Here is a 21,270-nt window from a genome sequence, read left to right as displayed (position 1 = left end):
GGGATGGATAGTAGCCAATCTATAGCTTTCTATATTAGCTCCATAAATTCCTGCAAGCAGAGAAAGAGAAACTGTGGTACTACATTCTCCAAAGAGATGAAAAGGTGACGCACCACTGGTAAGCACTTGGGTAAATCTCTTTTAATTCCTACAGAGATCTTATCAAGTAATGAGACTTCAACTTTAGTCCCAGAGTGCCACCTACTGAAACCAATACCAAAGTGATACCAAATCTAGATATGTGAGGCTAAGAGGTTGCAGATAATTAAAATTCTACACGAAGGACTACATGGCTAAAACTGACTTTGGTTATATGGCAGAAGCTCATGAGACATATTAAAAGATCTTGAACAGAGCTGGTTTCAATATATGTGTTACCTTATGCATTTCCCCCCCCCCCCATCTCTTATTGGCACTTAAGTCACATTTCTGCTGGTAGACTTACCCTGGATGTGACACCTAGGTGGCCTCTGATACTGCCTTGCCTAAGAACTAGCCCTTCAAACAAGAATATGGTTCTGATGAAAGACAATGAAGTAGTCTGTGCTATTATGAAATGGTTCCGTCACCACTGCAGCACAGACCAATTTTTCAGGGTGCTTCACTCTGTAAAGCACTAGACAAACCACCGCAAAATAGGTTTAGTTATTGCCTTTCCCTTATTTTTAGGAGTCTGAACCTTAAAGAATTTGTCAAAAGATTTACACTTTTCGGAATGATTTTTCTATATCTATATCCCAGAATCTAAAAGACGGGTCAGAAAGAGGCCGAACAATTTAAGCCAAAGTAAGAACTGTATGAATAAAATTAAGACTTTGCACAAAGGTTTAAAAGACTTCAAGCAAGATGCAACACGTGGGACTCAATGTGCAATTTCTTTACATGTTTCTGACATTCCCTTGGTATTTTTCTTTTTGTTCTTTTTACATTTTGTTAAACTGTGTCATCAAAATATTAGCAATAATCCGAATTAGAAGAAAAAAAAAATAATCTGATGGACAGTGATTCACTAATCATTGTCAGCATTACAAGTAATGCAAGAGGGAAAATATCACCTTTATCGCGCATGCTCAACATTCTGGCAATGTACTCCTAAAACTAGCCGAATACGCATTTTTCTAAAATAAAGTTAAAATATGAGGACGACCTTTATGGCATCCAGCCAGAAAAAGAAAAAAAGCTAAAAACAGACGCTAAGTAGACTTCAACGCTTTGGCATTTAAGGGAGGTACCTAGGTTAAAGACCCAACACTATTATACATTTAATTAAACATGCAGTGTCCAACAGAAACACAGTGAAGTATGTTAAGAGCAGAAAAAATGCTATGTATTACCTAGAAGCCATGAAAAAAAAAATCTCCTAGAGGGGAAACTTCTGCCAAAAACTTAGAAAATTTGGGAGCGTAGAGAGAAGAGTAAAGTGCAATGCAATCTGAGGTGGTTTTAAATTTCTTTTTATAAATTCCTCTTTCAAACAAAATACAGATCAGACAAAAAATAAAACCCTCCAACAAAAAAAAAAAATAGTGTTTATAGTTTCATAATTTTTTTTCTTCCAAAAAGTGTCCAGGTATCATCAGCTTCTTAAATATTAGAATTGTCAACATAATTTGCTAGCAGAACTCCGCCTTTCCCGTCCGGTCCTCACGAAAGAGGATGGGGTAGACAGCAGTACATTTCCCACCCGTTTGCCCATAGACTGCATTTGAAGGGCCTGAAAGGCTGGTTAATTGTATGTCCAGAGTTTTAAACCAACCAGGAAAATGGGAATCACCCGTCTGTTTGAGTAGGGAAGCAGCAAGACCTAAAATTCGCCATTCTCTGCCAGCAACCAGCAAGCACTGGTCTCCCTTTGTCGGGCCCGAGCCTCTTGCATCCCCTGTGAGGGGGCCAGCTCTTTGCCGCGCTTCCCTCAGCACTGAACCCTGCATGATTAGTACTGGTGCTCCAGTAAAGGTTGTGCTGCCGGACTTTCCTTCTCTTCTTTGGGGGGCCAGGTGCCCAGGCTTGGTGCTCCGTCCACAGAGCTCTGTTGCTTAAGTTCAGTGTCCGGCAACCTATCTGCTAGTGGAGAGAGGGTGCAGTCGTCTTCCGGTACATGGCTCAGATCAGAGGGTTGGTGCACGGGAGCCTGAGTAACAAAACAAGAGTAGGAATTAACATTTAAGTAACAGACCCATAAGAAATGAGAGAAAGCAGACGTGAAAAAAGAAAAAGTGCTTAATTACTTACTGTAACTCTTGTCCTCTCATTTCATACAATGGATGTTATTTTTGGATTTTATTTGCTTACTGGAATCTTTAAAACCGAGGATACAGAGCAAACCTGCGTTTAACAACTTGACATTGTTGACACCACGAGATTTTAACATGATCACTGCTCTCTTGTGCCCCTTGTGTCTTTCTTCTAACCCTTAAGTTGACTAAGCTTCTACTCTTACATTCAGTGCGATGTCCATATATTACTTTATACAAGTGGAGGATGTTGAATACGCAAAGGTTTCAAGGACATGAGGTAAATTTCCGTGGTCAACTAAAGGTAACGGATCACTGAAATCAGAAAGAATGGAAGGTTTCAATAACTTTGATGCATTACAGTGACCAGTGAATGAAGTCCATGTCTTGATGTTAGTCAAACAACTCAATATGGAGTCTATTGATGTATATTTCTAGGGAGTCTTATGGGACATTTATGGGAAGATACAATTTTTATACCAGAAGAGATTAGTTCAGACTCGGTTTCAAAGCAACACAGCTATGTGCTCAACTTCGAAGTTGGAGGCAGCTTTCCCTAAACTTACTCATCACAAATCTGATTATTATAGTTTCTAACTTTACCTCTTGTCCTACTTTTGCGAATCAATGAAACCATTTCCCAATAATTATTTGCATGTGATGCCATCATAAGTGTTAGAGAACTACATATTGTAAGCTGCAGGATTAGATTTTCAGGCGAGTAACATATGCATCACCTTGTCCAGTTCTGTGAGGCCTGCAGAAGAGAAACGTCTCAATATATTTTTTTTGTAAAAAAAAAAAAGTATTGTTCTTGTATTTAGAAATATCAAAGAGGGTTTAGCATATTAAAATTAATTTGATTGAGAATGGTGTTTTCTATGATGCTGTATCGTTCTATACTCGTGTTCACAAACAACAAAATCTTTAATAAACAGAACAAAAAAAATACAATTAATTTTCCTGAGGTATAGTTCATGTTTGGCGATGGATGTGGTTTAGGATACGGGATAGGGTAACAGGCTGTATACAACAAGGGGTTAAAGTCAGGAGGGGGCTTAAAGGTTATGGTAATAGCTCAGGTAAGGATGGGGATTAGTTGATGTGTCGACGTTTGGTTAGATTAGGTCTAGGAGTACGGTTAAAGTAATGGATGCATAAAGATTAGAATGAAGTGTTCGGGTAAGAAGTATGGAATTAGGATAAGGTATAAGGTTGGGGTGGGTTTAGAAACAGGGCTTAATGTTAGGGATGAATAAAGCAATCATATAAAGGCAAGGAATATAAGTAGGGATAGTTAATGAATAGGTTAACAGTTTAAATGTATGAGTTGGAATTGCGTTTGTATTACCCTGGGTGGGTCATGTAAAGCGGAAAAGTGGTAAAATTATTTTTTTTTACAACCAAATGTTCTTTCACATTGAAATAATTGTATGTAGCAACTTCACTCTTACAATGTTTCACCCCAGCATATTAAAATGTAAATTCAAGCCTTTTTTCATACAACCTTCTATGCTATAAATGCCACACCCAAATATTCGGAGGTAAATTCTATCTGTGTTTGGGAGCCCACTGCCGTCAATGAAGGGGGCTGAAAAGGATCCAATACAGGATATTACAATTCAAAACACACCTTTGACTCAGATTTTAAAAAATAAGCTTTTTGTGCCAAGCTTATAGTTTATGACAGAAGGAAGTGATTTAATCGTTTTAAATTAAAATCTAGTGAAACGGTGGTTGTGCTAGTAGCTGTCCTGCCCACATTTTGCACAAAAGTAATCTGTGTTTGCCAACCAGGCGTGGTCATACACCTGCCCTCAGGGTGAAAAAAGAATGGGTTTACTGATAGAACAGGAACAGTCCATAAATGATAAACCTTCCTCTGCTGTAAATACTAGCTCTTACCATCAAGGCATGCTGAAGAAAATCTGCATGTACTTAAGCTTCCTCCAAAAGATCCACAATAATGCATATGTGAGAGAGCTTAACTATTTCATTGCCAAATTACGTCTTTAAAATACAACAGCACATGCCTTATTAGGGCTTCACTGCCAAGACAAGGGTGCTCCATCATGAGAAACTCTATGCTAGCTTCCCAATTAAGGAGGCAGTACATTTTAAGTATGTGTGTGTTCTATAATACTTTCCTGTTGAACATCCCCTCCTTTTATCACTACTTTCCAGACAGCACAGGTCCGCAATTTATGCTCTGCATCCTATAAATAAACAAGGTGTGGGGGCAATGCTATTTGGGTTTGCGCAGCCAAAGCGTGAAATGTTCTTTTACTCGCTCTGGAAGGAGTTGAGAAATTTCAATTTCATTCCAGCAAGTTTATTTTGGCCACCCGTAAAACATCCTGGTTCTTCGGGCCTTTCTCTATTATTTCACTTTGGCACCCCGAGATTTTGGACAGTTCAAGTTAGCTGTGTACAATATATCGTACATGAAATAACCTAATCCAGATGAGGGATATGGAAGCTTACATTTGTTTTCAGGTCTTTTCCCAATACATTGTAGTCACAAAGTAGTCTCTTGTTGGCGATGAAGACTGCTTACCTCAAAAATCCACTTTGCATTAATCTCTAAGCAATTGATTGCCTCATAGGAGGAAGAAGTTATGGCATTGACAGTTGCTGAGCGAAAGACAAAATGCAAGCAAAGATTGGATAATCACAACTTCTCAAAAATCTGTGTGATGAAATCCTATTTCCTGACATGGTCATTTTGGACCTAAAATACTTGTACTAGTCTGCCCTCAATGTCCTGGTTCCTAAAAGTCTTTCTTTTCTTTAAAGACATTCTGTGAGCTGGCCCAAAGCCAGGTACCTGTCAAATGCACATTACAGAATGAATTTACTAGTCTTGCTGATGACATCATTCTAAAATGACAGAAGTCATTTCGTAAGCACTGTGTGCGTTATGTCATGGCAGCATAGGCTACAGTATTGTAGTGGTGCTTGTAAGAAACTAGTCAGGACGTTCACAACCATATGAAATGTCCATGTACATGAAAAAGTGACTCAAACCTCAGAGTGCATCGACAGTCAACACCTCCTCGAGGAAGCGAAGGGAAAACTCCCCTATTGTCATGAGAGCCTTTGTTTCATTAGGCGTGTCAGAATCCAGTGTTCTGGTAACCAGAAGTGTCACACGATTTGTTTCGGTGAAAAAATTAAAATCAAATTTGATTAGTAAAGTTGATTGGACTTAGCAACAGGACTGGAGATCACTCAGTTTCATAATCTTAGAAAATTTTGGATCGGAGACTGCGAGGAAGAGAGTTTAGGAAAAATCACATTCTTGGAGATTACTCTAAACCTAGCTCTTGTTTACCTCTTTAATAAAAGGTTTTGAAGTGCCTGCGACACATGAAGGGCCAGAAAAATATTCACTAATATATATTCATGTTATTTTAACAACTTAGGGCCTTAGAGTTTAGTGGACAGGATACTCTGTCACAAATGTGGCGGATCTCTCTTCCTCTATATTACAATTGCATTACAGCCTATGGTACTTGTAATGCAGCGAATGGGATTTCTGCCATTAATGGGCACGCCCTTAAACTGGACCCTAAACTGAGCAATTAGTCCTTGCACGCAGTCGTAGTGCCAGCCTTGTAACTATTAGAAGCGCTGCTGGACCATAACATTGCCACCCATTTTCACCTAATGTCTGTACTCTACAAATGCTAGGATAAAAACCCAGACCTAATCCTAGAGTTGGATTTAAAAAAAAAGACTTTACTGCTCAATTTCTCCTTCAGAAGCAGGGTAGTGGTGTTAATGACTAATCTATAGCAACATAAATCATCCACCTGAAAAACAATATTACTGAAGGCAAATAACTTTGGGCATTTCTTCTCCTAGATTCCCACTGAGTCAACTGTTTGGGGTTGTTCTGCGACACAAGCCTCCAGCAAGACAATGGAGGTGGTGACGGCATGGTATGCGCCCAACAAGATTCTGGATGTCTCTCAATCTGTATAAATCACATCCAAGGGAAGAATGTTCCTAGCCGGGCCTTTTTTTAAAATTTATCTGCCACACATGCATGGAGGTTCCCTTATATGGCCCCCTCGCTTTCCCTCACCCCCTCTGGCACTCCATCCTGAGTTCCTGTGGTTGTGTAGAAGACAAAGGAGTAAATCTTGCTCCGGTTAGGAGCTTCGGAAACCTGTGGCATGAGCTAGGGTGTCACTGACTGGTGACTTTCTTACCCTTCCCACCTATCCGTCAAAGCTCCAATAGTGACCCTAGTGCCTCTTACTCTTTAACTGTGGCATTGCAGTTCTTATAGTGTCCACTGGGTACTTTTTGGGACGCCTATCTCCAGTCTTTCTGTCGCCCCTCCTTATGGCACACTGGCAACCCAAAACAAGTATGTGACCTAGGGTCAGTAGGCGGCTAGCCTCCCCTTCTTCGTGCAACTGCCTAGTCATTTTCAAAGAGAGGCCTATGCCCCTTTCTCAACTAGGTTCCTTTCTGATGAATTACCAGCACTTATGATCCGCCATCTCCCTGGAGTTAGGATGGCCTCTCCTCCCACCTGCTCTTATATCTTGAAAAACTAAGAGCATTCACATGCAAACGTTTGCTTTCACTGCTTTGTTGTATGGAGTAAGTTGGCCACATGTGATTAATAATCTCACCATGTCTTTGGAAGAAGACCATTTCCTCTTTTTTTCCTTCAAGGATTAAGTAAATCTGGAAGACCAGGGTTTACTAAAGATGCAATCCTATTTAACTTATGCTTCTTGGGTACAGACCCAACGGTTGGGAGTTCTAGAGACGGGCGAGTACCAGCCCTTTCCTGTCAGAAGCACCCTGACCTCCTGGAGGAAGGTAGCACTATGAACCATCAACTTTATTCCGCTAGAGCGTAAGGCCTTTGAAATCTTGCCAGTTTCAAGTTGCAATTACACCCGCTCAAGCACCACATACAGGGATGATGAATGCTGGCTTTAGACATTACCTTCTTGCACTTGTTGCAACCTTTAAACCATAAGAACAATTTACTCATGACCAGGGATCCTGAGAAACAAAGAAAAAACTGAGCCTTCGGGCTGTTAGAACCATTGGGCACAGAGCTCCAATGGCAATTCAGTGAACAAACACCTGGAGAAGAAAAGAAGGGAGTAAAAAGGTTTTGGACCAGACAGCACCATTAATGTGCTCTGCGTCTGCATGTCGGACCTAGCTTCCTAAGATGGCAGTGTCACGCCTGAAGCGTAAGTTGAATCATCATGTACTCTTAACAGCAGAAGGAATAGTAGTCAATAGAACCAAGTACTGCTTATATGGAGACACTCCTTGTCTATAGCTGGGAGTGTTGCTAAAATAATATTAATCTGCGTTGGGCAGGTAAAATATTATGGAAACGTGTGGTATGCCCAGGGGAAATGCTGTGTGGTATCAAAGAAGGTCCCCTCTCTTGTGGAGATGAATATGAAGAGAAGTATCCTTGCAGGAGGGTTTGTGAAAGTGCCAGGAAAGGGTATGAAATGAAAATGCCTCAAAGGAAGAGTGCTGCTAATAACAGCCTAGTAAGAAGAGGCGCCTTTCCAGGAGTAATGAGAATGAAAGGGAGGGAGCTAGCTCTGGGAGTGATGAGTGAGATATGTCTCTCAGGGGTGACGAGGAAAGACTCGTGCCAGGAGAAAGTGGACAGACAGAAGCCTCTAAGGGAAGCATGGGAAACGGAGCCGACATGAAGAGGAGTGTAGTGTTCTTGAAACACCCTTGGCTCTTATATTGTATTATTAGCCTTCAAGAGCGTCGGAGGGAGCACAGCAGAATAAAATCTGATAAAGCTAAGGTGCTCACAGCTTTGTACACACTTAAAGAAAGCCAATTAGAGCTAAGCCAATTCGTACTGGCTTGAAATAGCGGCATTTGATCCGGCCACCTGCTGGAGGGGAGGGAGGGGAGGGAGGGGCAAACGGGGCTCTTGTTGACCAAAAGAGTAGGCATGTCACCCAATTTATAGAATTTTGCTTCAGATCAGTAATGGATATGTCTAGTACTAAAAAAAATATTTTAGAAGGAGGAGCTATGCAATCCAGGCGGCCCCTTCCTCCGCTGGATGAAGGAGAGTCACAGGGCAGCTAATGACTCAGTGCTGAGGCAGTAGAACACTGGAGCAGCTTCAAAAGCAGGCCACCTGCCTGTAGTCGGTTTACAGGCCTCTCAACAGTAAGCACAGCAAGCACACGTTTTAGCATCCAATAGTACAGTTCAGGGGCGTAACCCATTCAAGAAGGTACACAGCCACTAGAAGGAATCCAATCTAGTCTTGACGCGAAAGACCAGACAGATTTTCAGGGGCTTGAAAAAAGGCGATCACTGAAAAGTTATGCAACGTGTAACGATCCAGAAAAAGCAAGTCATCAATTAAAGTCACAATAAAAAAGGGCATTTTTTGCTTTGCTTCTTTACATCATGGCTGTACCAACCCCACAGCTACATAGAAATGGCACTTAATGATGTACTTTTTATGAGAAACTGTGGTAAGACTCCTCCTGCACAGGCCACTGGCTGATCCTACCTGTGCTCACAGCAGAGTTCAACTCCCACATCACAATACGAGAACCTGTACATGTAGGTGTGGTTTCCTCTGTCCATTTCACCTGCACGTGTGCCCCATTCCGGCATACGTGCCCTGTTGCAATTACTGCCTGCACATTTGGTCTGTGAAAGTCATTCCTCTTCACATGTTCTACAACCCCACCGTCGACTGTGGAGTGACTTCTTATAGTAGTCTCATGTTACTGGAATTTAGAAATAAATGAATGTCTGATGCCAGTGTTGCAATTAGATTCCACACTTTCCTCAGTGTCAGAAACTGCATTGCCTGCAAGACAGGAAGTGACCTTTTAAATGACCACATCCTCTCCTCTGTCTGAAAGGCAACTGTTCACGAATTATGCATATTTGCTACCGGAAAGGTTGTCTGGTGGTACAACAAGTTATTTTGATATTTATTCTGTCTACATTGAAGCGTTCTATAAGGGTGGAAGCTTAGTAGGGTCTCCCTAGCATCTGGTCCGAGTGTACCACATAATCAGTCACTTAACCAAGGAAAGTTAGATATGAGATGCTTCCCTGTGGATAGAACACACAAATAAGATTCTGTGAAGACGTGGTGTAAGTGGTACACATTTGTTTTACTTCTTTTTGGTGGTAAATCATTTTTTGGGGTTTAATTTAACGGTTTTTGTGTCAAGTACCCATTTGTCTCAGGTAATTTCCCTTCAATGGATAGTACAGAATCATTCTTCCTCCATCGAGGGTAGCTTGGTCACTGCACTCTCAATCGTGGTCATGGTTTGATGGGGAGGGTACCTTTGCTTAGAACTCACTCTGCCTCCAGCACTGTAGCAGGTAGATCTACAGCTGATGCCATTGTGTACCCTAGATTTAGGACTAGTGATGTGCTCGAATTGAAAGGATTGATTTTACGGTCAGAAGCATCAGTTCGGTATCTTTCTTCTGCTACAAGGAGAGCACAGTGGGGGAAAGGGCCAATGACAGGCTAAGACTGGGAGATCCACTCTCCAAATAACCGAGAACCAACAAATCTCCTGCAAGATCCTATCATAACGCTGAGCGGTAGGCGGATAAGACAACCGAGGGGACTGCTGCACTCCACTGCTTTACAACTCTGCTCAATGGGCACCTGGTGAGGCACTATCTGATGGATTCGCCAAGTCGGAGGTTCGAATGGCCTTGGACACTCTGGGCTACGTTGTTGGGGGGGCACGTTTATATGCGCAGCGCCGCTATTCATTGCAGGGTTATGGCCGCCTTTTCACTGCCTCCCTGTGCCACTGCGGAGCGGCCCTCTGCATTTTTGCATTACACCGAGTAGTGGCTCCCCCGTCCGCCAAGGACAGACTCGTCACCAATTGGTGAGTGAGGGCCCATGCTCCACGCTTCCTTCGTACTCACAGTTTTAGTTCCGGGGAAGAGGCTGAGGGGGACATGGCTCATGCCCTTGTTGAGGCAGCTTGCAGCCGGCCACCGAAGGGCCCAACTGCCTCTCACTCCCCGCTCGCCTCCCTTGTGAGCGGTTACAGCTAATCTCATTGGAACTTGCAAAATACATCAACAATAATATATATATTTTTTTAAATGCAACCTGAGGCATTGGTACGGAATCTCAATCACCATCTGCTACTTCCAGGCTGAGAGAGGGCTACAAATGCCTTGTGCCTGCCATGAACCCTACTTTGAAATGAATTGAATTTAGCATTTGCAAAGCGAAACTGTATCCTAAAAGGTGTCCTGGTGCTGGGTAACAAGTCATCTCAACTAGGCAAACATCTCAGGGATTGAATTAAGCGGGGAATATCAGTCTTTAAGGCCTTCCTAAACAGTAAATCAGGACTATTTTTAAGAAACAATAGATCATTCAACTGCAGTTCGGCTAGAGCAGAGAAGGCGCGACCACCTGCTCTCGTTTTCTTGAACGAAGAATACAAAGAAGTTTGGCTGTGGCCGAATGCAAAGCTCTCCGAGGTACAGAACGCTTGAATTTCTGTTAAAGATAATGGGCCGAAAACGAGGGTTAATACACAACAATTTAAAGAGATTTATTTCAGACACAGGGTCTAATGGAGATCCGATAGTGCAGCAGAGGTCGAAGAAAATCTAGGACAAATCCAGGAAGCAATACCTCCCTGAAGGTGGGTCTGTGAAACTGTTTCACAGTAAAAGTCCTGCAAACGACCGGACTGCCCAGGTAGGAGTGCTTAGTAGACTTGTGCAGGGAAGCCCACGTTGCTGCCTGTCTGATGTACACGACTGGAACTTTGCGTGCTAATGCAGTGGTCATAGCCTGCACTCTGCTGAGCAGGCAACCCCTCAAGGGGTTGCTACTTGGCCAGAGCATAGCAGATTGTAATGTATAGCAAGATTCATCGCAAGATTGTCCCTTTTGGTATAGCCTTCCCCTTCTTTGCTCCAACATACCCCATGAAGAGTTGGTTGTCCACCCAGAACTCTTTCATGATGTCAAGGAAGAACAACTGCTCTTTTTGGGTCCAGTTGGGGAGTCGCTTCTCTTCCTTACAGGGATGGTAAAAGGTAGTCAGGGTGATGGACTGGTCTACATGAAAGGGAGTGACAACTTTATGCAGAAAGGAAGCTCTATTGTGAAGAAATAGCTTATCTGAAAAATGTTTCGGTACGAAGGCTTAAATGACAAAGCCTGAAGCTCACTGACCCTCCGGGCAAATGTAATTGCTACTAGGAAGGCCATCTTGATGGCTAGGAGCCTGAGAGGACAGCTGTGTAGTGTCTCAAAAGGTGAGCACATTAGAAGGTGGGTATTAGATAGAGGTCCCACTTAGGTATGAAGGGTATGGGCTGAAAGGCGAACAGGAGGCCTGAACTCCACTCAAGACTAAAAGCATCTCAGATCAAGAGCCGCCTTGGAATCTCCAGTGCGCAGAAGGGCTGACATTTCACGTTCTCGGGGCTGGCAAACAGATCTAACAAAGGCTCTCCCCACTGCTGAAAGAGACCTTGTACCACCTCTGGATGGAGATGCCATTTGTGATCGGCTAGGAATCTTGGCTGAGTTAATCTTCCCCGGAGTTCAGAGGGCGCGACGGGTGTTAAATCACCAGGGATATGCCCGACGTTCCAGCCATATCCAGAGGTGCAGGGCCTCTTGACAAAGGGTTCACTATCCCACCCGCCTTGTTTATTGCAGTACTACCACATGGTGGTGGTGGTGTTGTGCGTGAACACCTGCACTACTCTTCCTTTGATGGAGGGTAGAAAGGCTTTCAATGCGAACCGGATTGTCTCGAGCTCCAGTAGGTTGATGTGGAGTCCGCATTCCACCAGAAACCAGAGCCTCTGAAGTCCATCTCTCCCCGATGGCCATCCCAGGAGTGATACATCTGTCACTACGGTCAGATCTGGTTGGGGAAGGGAGGGGCCTGCTGCTGACTGAATTGCAGTTCCTTAACCACCACTCCAGATTTTTTGCAGTTCCCTCTGAGATCTGGACCACATTGGAAAGATTCCCATGATGCTGCGCCCACTGGACCTTCAGGTGCCACTGCAAAGCCTGCATATGCCAGCAGGCGTCCTTCACAAGCAGGAGGCCACTATGCCCCAGCAGCCTCAGAGCCAGTCTCACCAAAACCCAGGATAGAAGCCGAAACATTGATATAGTATCAATATCCTGGACTCGCTGTTTGGGAGGATAAGCCCGAAACTGCACCGTGTCCAGAACACCTCAGATGAAAAAGAGAGTCTGAGAGGGAGTCAGGTGTGATTTCGGCAAGTTTACAGCAAAACCCAGCGAATGCAAGAGATCTGCTGTAGTCTAGAGGTAGGAAACGACTGTCTGGGGCGAGTCCGCCTTCAAGAGCCAGTCATCGAGATAGGGGAAGGCTGGCACCCCTGATCTCTGCAGATGAGCTGCAACCACCGCCATTACCTACGTGAACACTTGAGAGGCACTGGCAAGGCTGAAAGGAAGTATGGCGAATTGAAAGTGCTCGTTGCCACCATGAACCACAGGTAACGCCTGTGGGCAGGCAAGAAGGGAATGTGGAAGTATACGCCCTGTAAGTCCAACACCACCAACCAGTCTCCCAGGTCCAGGGCAGACAGAACTTGAGTGAGCATGAGTATTTTGAATTTCTCCTTTTTCAGGAAGAAATTGACAGGGCACAGGTCTACATCCTTTTCGGGCACCAGAAAGTAGCTGGAATAATAACCATGACCTACTTCTGGCAGTGGCATCCCCTCTATGGCTCCCTTTGCCAAGAGAGCCGCCACTTCCTGGCAGAGTAAGGCAAGATGGCCCTCCGTAAGCCTGTCACAAGTAAGTGGCTTTTTTTTGGGGGGGGGGGGGGGGGGGGTCATGAAATGGAAAGAGTAGCCATTTACATAATATGAAGAACCCAGCAGTCTGATGTGATCGACCTCCAATGGAGAAGGTGATAGTGTATCTTGCCTCCCAATGAGTGCCTATGATGGCAGGAGGGCAAACTAAAGGGGTTGGAGGGCTGCGATTGCCCTGGGGATGGACTGGCCCAACCTCTGGCTCCGAGTACCATGGGTTCTGTGGGTACCGCGTCCCCAGCCACTGAAAGGCTGGAAAGCTTACATGCCATGGTGGCCGGGCAGGTAAAGACACGCTTGGAAGCCCCTTCGGTGGCCACAAAAGGAATGAAAGGCGGACTGGAGTTGGCGAGGGGCCATGCAAAGGCCCAAGGACCTAGCTGTAGCTCTGCTAACCATGCAGTGCTACAGCGCCGAGTCCGCCTGGTCTCCAAAGAGGTGGGAGTCATCAAAAGGCGTGTCCATAAGCAACGCTTGAAAATCTCCAGATAAGCCAGCCGTCCTCAGCCAGGTGTGGCGCCGGATGGCCACTGACTAAGAAACTGCTCTGCCCAGCGAGTCGGTCATGTCCAGCCCACATCGGATTGTGAACTTCGCTGCATCTTTCCCATCTGTGATAGCTTGGGAGAGTATGACCAGGTCTCCTCCAGGACCATGGGCAGGACTTGTGCAACCAAATCTTATAGCGCGTGGGAGTGACGACCCAAAGGGACCTGACTGGAGCCAGGGACGGAACCGCCGCCATAGAACCAGCAGGGACTCCTACCAAACCCATGGGGCCCGAAGGTGCACCAGCAAGAATGGGACGCCCAAATATGAGATGCATGGTCTCATAGAATTCAAGAAGTTGGGTGGGGGTCGCACCAGCTCTCAGAAACTCGGGGAGGCACAGAGTCGTCCCAGTTGCAGGCTCTACCGCAGAACCAGGCCTTGAATGACAGTTCCCTTGTCCCGTCGGATGACTGACAGACAAGGTGAAGTCGAAGACCTCTTTAACTTCTGGCTCTTTCTTAGGGGACTTACCGGAAGACTACCTCGAGTACGATGTAGATCTAGATCTTCGCGATTGATCCCGGGACCTTCCTCTCAACCGGGGTTGAGACCATCATGGTGTCGCATGTCGAGTGGAAAGGAGCTTGAGGAAGTGCTCCCTCAAGGCCTTGGGGTGCATGTCACGGCAGTCGACAAGTCTTTGCATTGTGGTCGTGTTCGAGGCACCAGAGACAAACAGGAATAGAGTACGTCACAGACATAGATCAGTGACAGGTGCCGCAAGGCTTGCAGCTGGCTTTCCTTGCTGACATACCTGTCACATGAGGAGAAATTCTCAAAAAAGACTTGAACAAAAGTCGAAAAAGAGCCAGTCAAAAAATAACTGGGGGTAGCTCTCTCGCTGATTGGTAAAGAAAGAAAAGAACAGACATCAGCATGCTGGGGTGGCGCCTATAAAGGCACTGCGTACCTTACATCCAGTGCGGACGATGCCAAGTGTTTGTGTCCAAAACAGATAAGACAGTATGTGATGGGTTCTTTTATGAGCAGGACCTTTAATGGTGGCCGTTAAAGCTTTAATAACTTAAAGTCTTCTGGTTGGTGTGACTCGATTTCAGAATGCTCGAGAACATTCAGAGCCTGTGGAGCTGTGCTACAGTTGTATGCAATGCATATGGCACCTCTTTCTGGAAGGAATACTTCAGGAGGTGGTTATCCAGTTAAGGCAGCAAATAAACTTCTTGCAGCCATAGATAAGCTGCCACAATTGCTAATATTTTTCTGAGCGCACAAGGCGCACTTCATATTCAAGCCCTGGATTTTCTGTGCACATTCATATTCACTGTGAATCACTCTTTGAAAAACGTGCCTCTGCGTGCTTCTCGGTTTGGGCTTGGGTGGCATTAATAAAGAAGATTCTGGAATAGAAGTCTTTACCCCTTTTTAAAACTACCTGCAGGATCCACCAGAATCTGCACTCAAACCAGCACCCCAATCTGGGCTGAAAAAGGTTCTGTTGTTGTTAGCCTAGTCTATCTGTTGCTTAGCAAACTAAGGCATTCGCGTTGTAGTGCCAGTGATCTAAATTGCTCTAAGATACAAAAAGTCATATGAGCAATAAAAATCTCTTCAGAACACACAACCTACAATGTGGCCATGTAATCGCCAAGTAGCTTATCTCCATTCAGTAGCAAACCAAAGAGGTGGCCAAAAGCACTTGCATCTTGCACATCCTTCATAGAGGATATTCACCGGATCACCTGCCCTCCCATTCATTGTAGAGATTATTTCACTAAGCAAAACATACACCTTATTTGCCAAAATCCAAATGGCCTTCAAAGACAAATCGTACTAAGAACATCCTTATGAAAGGGCATAACCTTTGAACCTGTCTTCAATGACGATGCAGTGTACGTCAATAAATGCTTCACCATAGATAGAACCAGAAAAGCAAGTGCCTAGGTTTGGACCAAATTACTGACACAGTGTACCAAACTGGCCTAACCAACATGGTCCGGGAGGGAGACTTTTTTTTTTTGATTCGAGGAAAAGCAATGATTAAAAGACTGAGATTGGCTATGTGATATCGACCCCCTTTTCTTGTGATTCTTTGCTACAGAAGAAATCTGCAAGCTCCGTTTGACACAATTGAGATTGTTTCTCCATTACAGTGGCCAGTTGTCCCGCTTGGGCCAAACTTGCCCTTAGAGCCATAACCTTTGCTCTTTGGAGCATGGGACCTTTGTGGTTGCGCTGAGCCATACATCATTTTACCATTTCCCACATACTACACCATTTAGCAGTCTTTAGTCTCGCACAAAAAAAAAACAGAAAAATAAAAAAAAAACCTGGATGGAAAAAATGCTGCTGTCCAAGATAATGTTGAGGTAACAGCAGGAAAGGTAAAATCTAAAGTCAATTGCTTGATAAAATGGTCATAAGAGGAGACAATGACTGACCTCTTCTTAACTTGTAAAAAGACTGAATGGGATTTGGTTGGAACCATGCTAAGTGGCATAGACTGTGGCAACTAATCTCAAATTTATTTTGTTAACCAGGGTTCTTGTCTCAATGCGATTTCAAAAACTGCAGAAGCTGTGACAAATAACATTCAGTGGGCATAGCTGGACTACGTTGAAAAGATGACCCCTTGTGCAAGAGTATGATTTTAAAAGAGTCATCAAACCCAAGTAAAAGACCAGTGAGATGACCATGTAACATTATGCGACTTTGTAAATTGCTAAGTCCTGGAGAATGTGAGCAAACAAACCTATGTGAAACCCTTGTAAATATAGCACTGTAACAGAACATTTTCTACTATAATCATCAATAGTCATGGAGAGGAGGAAAAAATCCACCAGACATACCACTGTACAAATGACCACTCAAGCAGAGTGTGATTATGTCAGCCACTACTGCATGGCGTAAAGTATCTGGGTTCATACCACATTCAGCAGCCAGTGCAGCAGCATAAGCAAGGTGGTGTCAAAGCTACAAAGGTTAAATAAGTAATGCACTTTGCCATCACAGCCTTTCTTTTCAGGATGGGTGGTCTGTGCTAGGTCTCACCTGCATTTTGGAGTTGGTAGTGCACTTTGCAGGTGTCCCCGCGGTGGTGCTCACACTGCTACTAGACTGAGTGCCCGAATTGCCATCCCCATCGGGTGCTACAGCAAGTCCATTGAGTCCTTTACGACCAGCCAGGCTCCACTTCCCATAGAGTCCCTCATAGGTGAAGGTAGCTGAGGACCCTAGCCCAGAGCGATGCAACACTCTACCTTGACCCGAGCCATCCAGTTGGCTTCCTGTTGAGAAGCGGTCCATCTGAGAAGCCATTGATACCAGCGAGCTGTTGAATGACACCTGGCTGCTGGACAACCTCTGCCCAAGGAGTCCTTGGATGGAGGATGTCCACTGCAGGGAGTGGCTTCCCTCTCGTCTACCTTCTGACTGTGCTAGGAGTGACAGTTGCAGGGGTTGCGGCCGGACCAGCCAGTTCTGACCCAATGGTAGATTCTGCTCGCTTCCTGCAGAAAAGTAATTAAATAATTAGCAAAGATACACGGAAGATCTAATAAGCATTAAAACTATGGCTGCAATTGAAATAATGGTGTAAACCAGGTTATCTTATGGTGCTATGCATGCCGTTTAGGCCTAGAAAGAGCAGTTTTGGAAAAAGACGCAATCTTTGAAGTGGCACATTAGCAGTCAGTCACAGCTACCACAGATGCAACTAGCCTCAAGGTGAACATCTACTCCACCTCTCGAGGAAAGGTAAGACTAAAAGAAACTGAGGCCTATGGCAGTTGGTAAGCAGTTCCTGGAGAGATTGCTCTTACTGGGAAAACCCCGGATGGAAGGAGACTTGAGCAGCAACATTTAAGGTTGAAATGGCCCAGCTGATGGACCACTACGAAAAAGACAATCTTTGGGGGAACAGTCTAAAAGATTTGTACATCCTCTCTAGCAAAGGTTTTCTAAAGACAGCAAGAGATAAACATGGTTGATCTGAAACAAGAATCAGCCATAGTCCATGCTTTACTAGCCTTAAGCGTTTCCCTTTGGCCCAAAACTGCCAATACTGAATAGAATGACTTTAATGTGTAATCTCACTGACTTTGCTGAGGCTATCTAGGAATAGAGATCTTCCAGTTTGTATGATCCCTTTTTCAAATAATTGGAATATAATAAATGACATTCATGAAGACACAAGCACTCTGAAATCTTTTCTCTCCCAACACTACAACTTTGATCAACACCATGCTACTACAGCCAGCTTGTGCTATGAAATATGCCATAAGTGATTGCAGGGTTGGTGCTGAGAAGGTAGAAAGAACAGAGTACTAGAATCACCATGAAGGCAATATCATTTTTTGCTTTACCTACTTCTTTAAACGCAATGGTTCTAAGGGAAAGAAGTCTGTTGGCATGTTTTTCCACTGAGATTTTATCTCACTGCAAAAATGTAATCCCGTCTCCTCAGCTTTTACTATCAAGTGACCAATAAGCATCACACAGTGTAGCATCAAAGTACAGAGAGAATGTTGGAAACATTTTATTCAATGAAGTAATCCCACAGGGGAAGGTGAATACTGAAGGGGGAAGTGGGAATTCAAGCAACTGAGTTCTACTATTTGCTATTCCATTTGACTACAATGCGTGATTCCTAGAACCTACTTTAACCCTTCATGCTTAAGTAGTAATTACTGCCAAAGCAGTGTGCTTAGAAACAGGCTAGAAGAAGAAGTTATTTAACTTCGATAACACTGTATCTGGTTCTGGTAGAGTTGTACAAGTTACTTACTTCCGGTAACGATGTATCTGGTAGAGACGATTCTAGCCGCAGATTCCTTAACGTAGAATTATCCCCAGGCGTGAGACTGGACCCGGAAAACTTTTCTTGTCCCAGCATCTCTGCGCGCCGGGGAGGCGGCATCACGCGACTCCGCCCTGCCGTCTTCCGCGGGCGTGACGTCAGCGAGGTCACATAAGCCCCACCCCGGCGAGATGACGTCAGTTTGCTTCGGAGAACTTTTTCGCGCCACAATGTGAAGCCATCACAACAAAACTGAGGACAGCATGGCAACAGTGTGCAAAGAGAAAGAGAGAGAGACAAAGGGTGAGGAACAGCACCAGTGGGCATCAAGGTACCAGAAGGCTATAACAGCAAGCCATAGCAGGGAAGGAGCAGAGCACCACTTCGAGGAACAACGGTGCAAGCCAATGTGATAGCACCAGTTGGCACTAAAGCACCAGAAGAACACAGCTGAGAAGCCATAACAGGGAAAGAGCAGAGCACCACTCCAAGGAAGGGGGAGAGAGAAAGAGAGAGGGGGAGAGAGAGAGAGAGCGAGAGAGAGGGAGAAAGGGAGAGAGAGCGCCACTGCAACCACAAACCACACAGCGAAGGGCCACAAGCCCGGAACAGAGGAGCAACAGCAATCCACCCCCACACTACACTGTCAAGGAGGGCCATACCCCCTGAAAGGAGCAGGAGGCCAAGGACAGGCAAAAGAATCCCCAATGCAGAAGACCGCAAGGGGATCAAACGCCAAACAAACAAAGTAAAAAAGAGCAAAGAAGGCCCCTACACCGGAGAGAAACCAGCTGGAGGGAAGCAAAGGCACGCAGAAACCAACCATCCCTAGAACAATCAAGCAGAACCGGACAGCCTGACCGGAAGTAAGCGAAGAGGACACCCACAGAAGACAAGCCACCCAGAGGGAGGCGAGGACAGAAAACCAAGCGGAGGGTCCTCGCAGAACGGGGAGAAAGGGCGGGTCGCGAAGGAATCTGCGGCTAGAATGGTCTCTACCAGATACATTGTTACCGGAGGTAAGTAACTTGTACATCTGATAGAGACTACTAGCCGCAGATTCCTTAACGTAGAATAGATACCCTAGCCATACCCAGAAGGGAGGAGGGCCTGCGAGAGAGCATCCCCAACAGGAGAGACACAGGGCCCCAGCAGGGGTCATGTCAAAGAAACAAGGGAAGGCCAGGAGAGCCCACACCCAATCGAGGGATGGCCGCCCAATCGCCCCCCCCCCCCCCCGCAGGGGCAGACAGCGCCCGAAGGATCACAAGGAGCAAAGAAGCACCTCAAACCCCGGGGAGAAGAGGCAGAGGCAGGGCCCACCATAAGAAGCACACGCAGTGATGGGGAACAGCCGAACCCACCTCGGCCGCTAACAGCGGACAAGGCAGGAACCACTCCCCCGCAAATAGCGCAGGTGTAAGAAGAAAAACACAGATGCACAAAGCCCCCCTCCCCCTCCCCCCAGAAGAAAATGAGAGGACGGAGGACTGGCCCAGACCGTCAACTAGAACACAGCAGCCAAAGAAAGCCAGTCCCTCGGGAACACCCGACAGAGGACCAGGCCGAATCCCCAGACAGAAGGGCGGAAGCGCCACAACACTACACTGCAGGCCAAACTGGGTGAGATGGGCGCAACGCAAGCTGCACCAAGACCATAGCAAGAAGACTGCTACAGCGATATACTGTAACGCCAAGGAGAGTAAGGAACCCGAAAAGGGTGACCACACCACCCCAAGACATATCAGATCTATGTAATAGCTACCAGTACCCCACATAGGGTATGCTACGTCCCAAGAAAACATGGGAACACCTCTTAGGAAAACATTCCGCAGCAGAGGACAAACAGAAAAAACCTGTGGGCAAAACCGCAGACGAATTGCCAAGCAGCCAATAAACAAGACACAAAAAGCCCAATACCAGGACCTATATAGGCTTACCAACAGCCAAAACCATAAGGCAAAAAAGGGGGGCTGAACCAGCAGCCAACAGCACCGAAGGACCCTGAAGGCACACCAACCACACAGAATACACAACCGGGGCTACTTGTTACTAGGCCCCAGAAAACAATGGGAGAACACCTCCCAGAACACAGACCAACATCGAAGTCACTGAGGAGGAGGACGAAGCCCTGCAAGGAATCTCTGAATGGCAGAATCCGCAGAGGCGTGAAACAAAAGAGCGCCATCGAAGGGGAGGTCAACCAGTCGCTCCCCAACGTTCTCAGGGAAAACACTATCCCTCAGCCAAGCATGGTGACGGAGGGCCACTTTAGAAGCCATGGTGCGACCAAGCACCTCCGAAACATCCAGAGCCGAACGAATAATAAATGCAGCCAGCTTCCGGCCATCCAACACATGGTGCCGCAAATCAGCGCAGGCACCCTCCTGAGAAGCGGAAGACAGAAGGTACTCCGCCGAATCCCACAAACAAGAAGTGGCTCTGGCCAACTCACAAAGCGTGTTGATCGCCCGCAAGGCAGCACTGGAGGAGGCGAAGATGTTGCGCCCCCATGAATCTAACCACCGGGCCTCCCATGACGGGAGAGACAACACCGATGGCAAGGAGGGAAAGGCAGTCTGCAGAAGAAGGTCCCTGGTAGATGGGTAGAAGGAAAGGCAGACAGGATCATGCGGAGCAGAACGGTGGCGGTGCAGAAGCGGCTGGGGACCAGGTCCCCCGTGGCAGGATGCCCCCAGGCCCCCAAGAGAGAATTATGGAGCGAAGCTTCGAAGGGAAGAAGCAGCTCTCGTCCACCAGAGCCCTGATGGAGAACCTCAAGCAAATGATCCGCGGGGAAATGGGCAGCCGGGTCGCCCATGCGCAAAATCCCCATAGCCATGGAGACAGCCCGGGCGAAGGCAG

At 45.7% G+C, this 21,270-nt stretch overlaps 1 protein-coding gene across 2 annotated transcripts in view; it reads right to left on the bottom strand.

Annotated features, from left to right (window-relative positions):
* Positions 1 to 1,438: 1,438 nt before the first annotated feature.
* The window catches only part of PCNX3 (pecanex 3), a 682,255-nt gene continuing 662,423 nt past the window's right edge, over positions 1,439 to 21,270 (bottom strand). For both annotated transcript variants that reach the window (XM_085625837.1, XM_085625836.1), the window contains exons 34-35: positions 16,659 to 17,116; positions 1,439 to 2,131 (exon numbers count right to left, since the gene is read on the bottom strand). In XM_085625837.1, the coding sequence (XP_085481963.1) occupies positions 1,934 to 2,131; positions 16,659 to 17,116 (656 nt within the window). In that variant the 3' untranslated portion in view covers positions 1,439 to 1,933. The remainder of the gene's footprint in view (positions 2,132 to 16,658; positions 17,117 to 21,270) is intronic.

Source organism: Triturus cristatus, chromosome 9 (assembly GCF_964204655.1).
Source record: "Triturus cristatus chromosome 9, aTriCri1.1, whole genome shotgun sequence".
Classification (NCBI taxonomy): domain Eukaryota; kingdom Metazoa; phylum Chordata; class Amphibia; order Caudata; family Salamandridae; genus Triturus; species Triturus cristatus.
The sequence above is the reverse complement of the archived record's forward strand: the minus strand, read 5'-3'. Positions and strand labels throughout refer to the sequence as shown.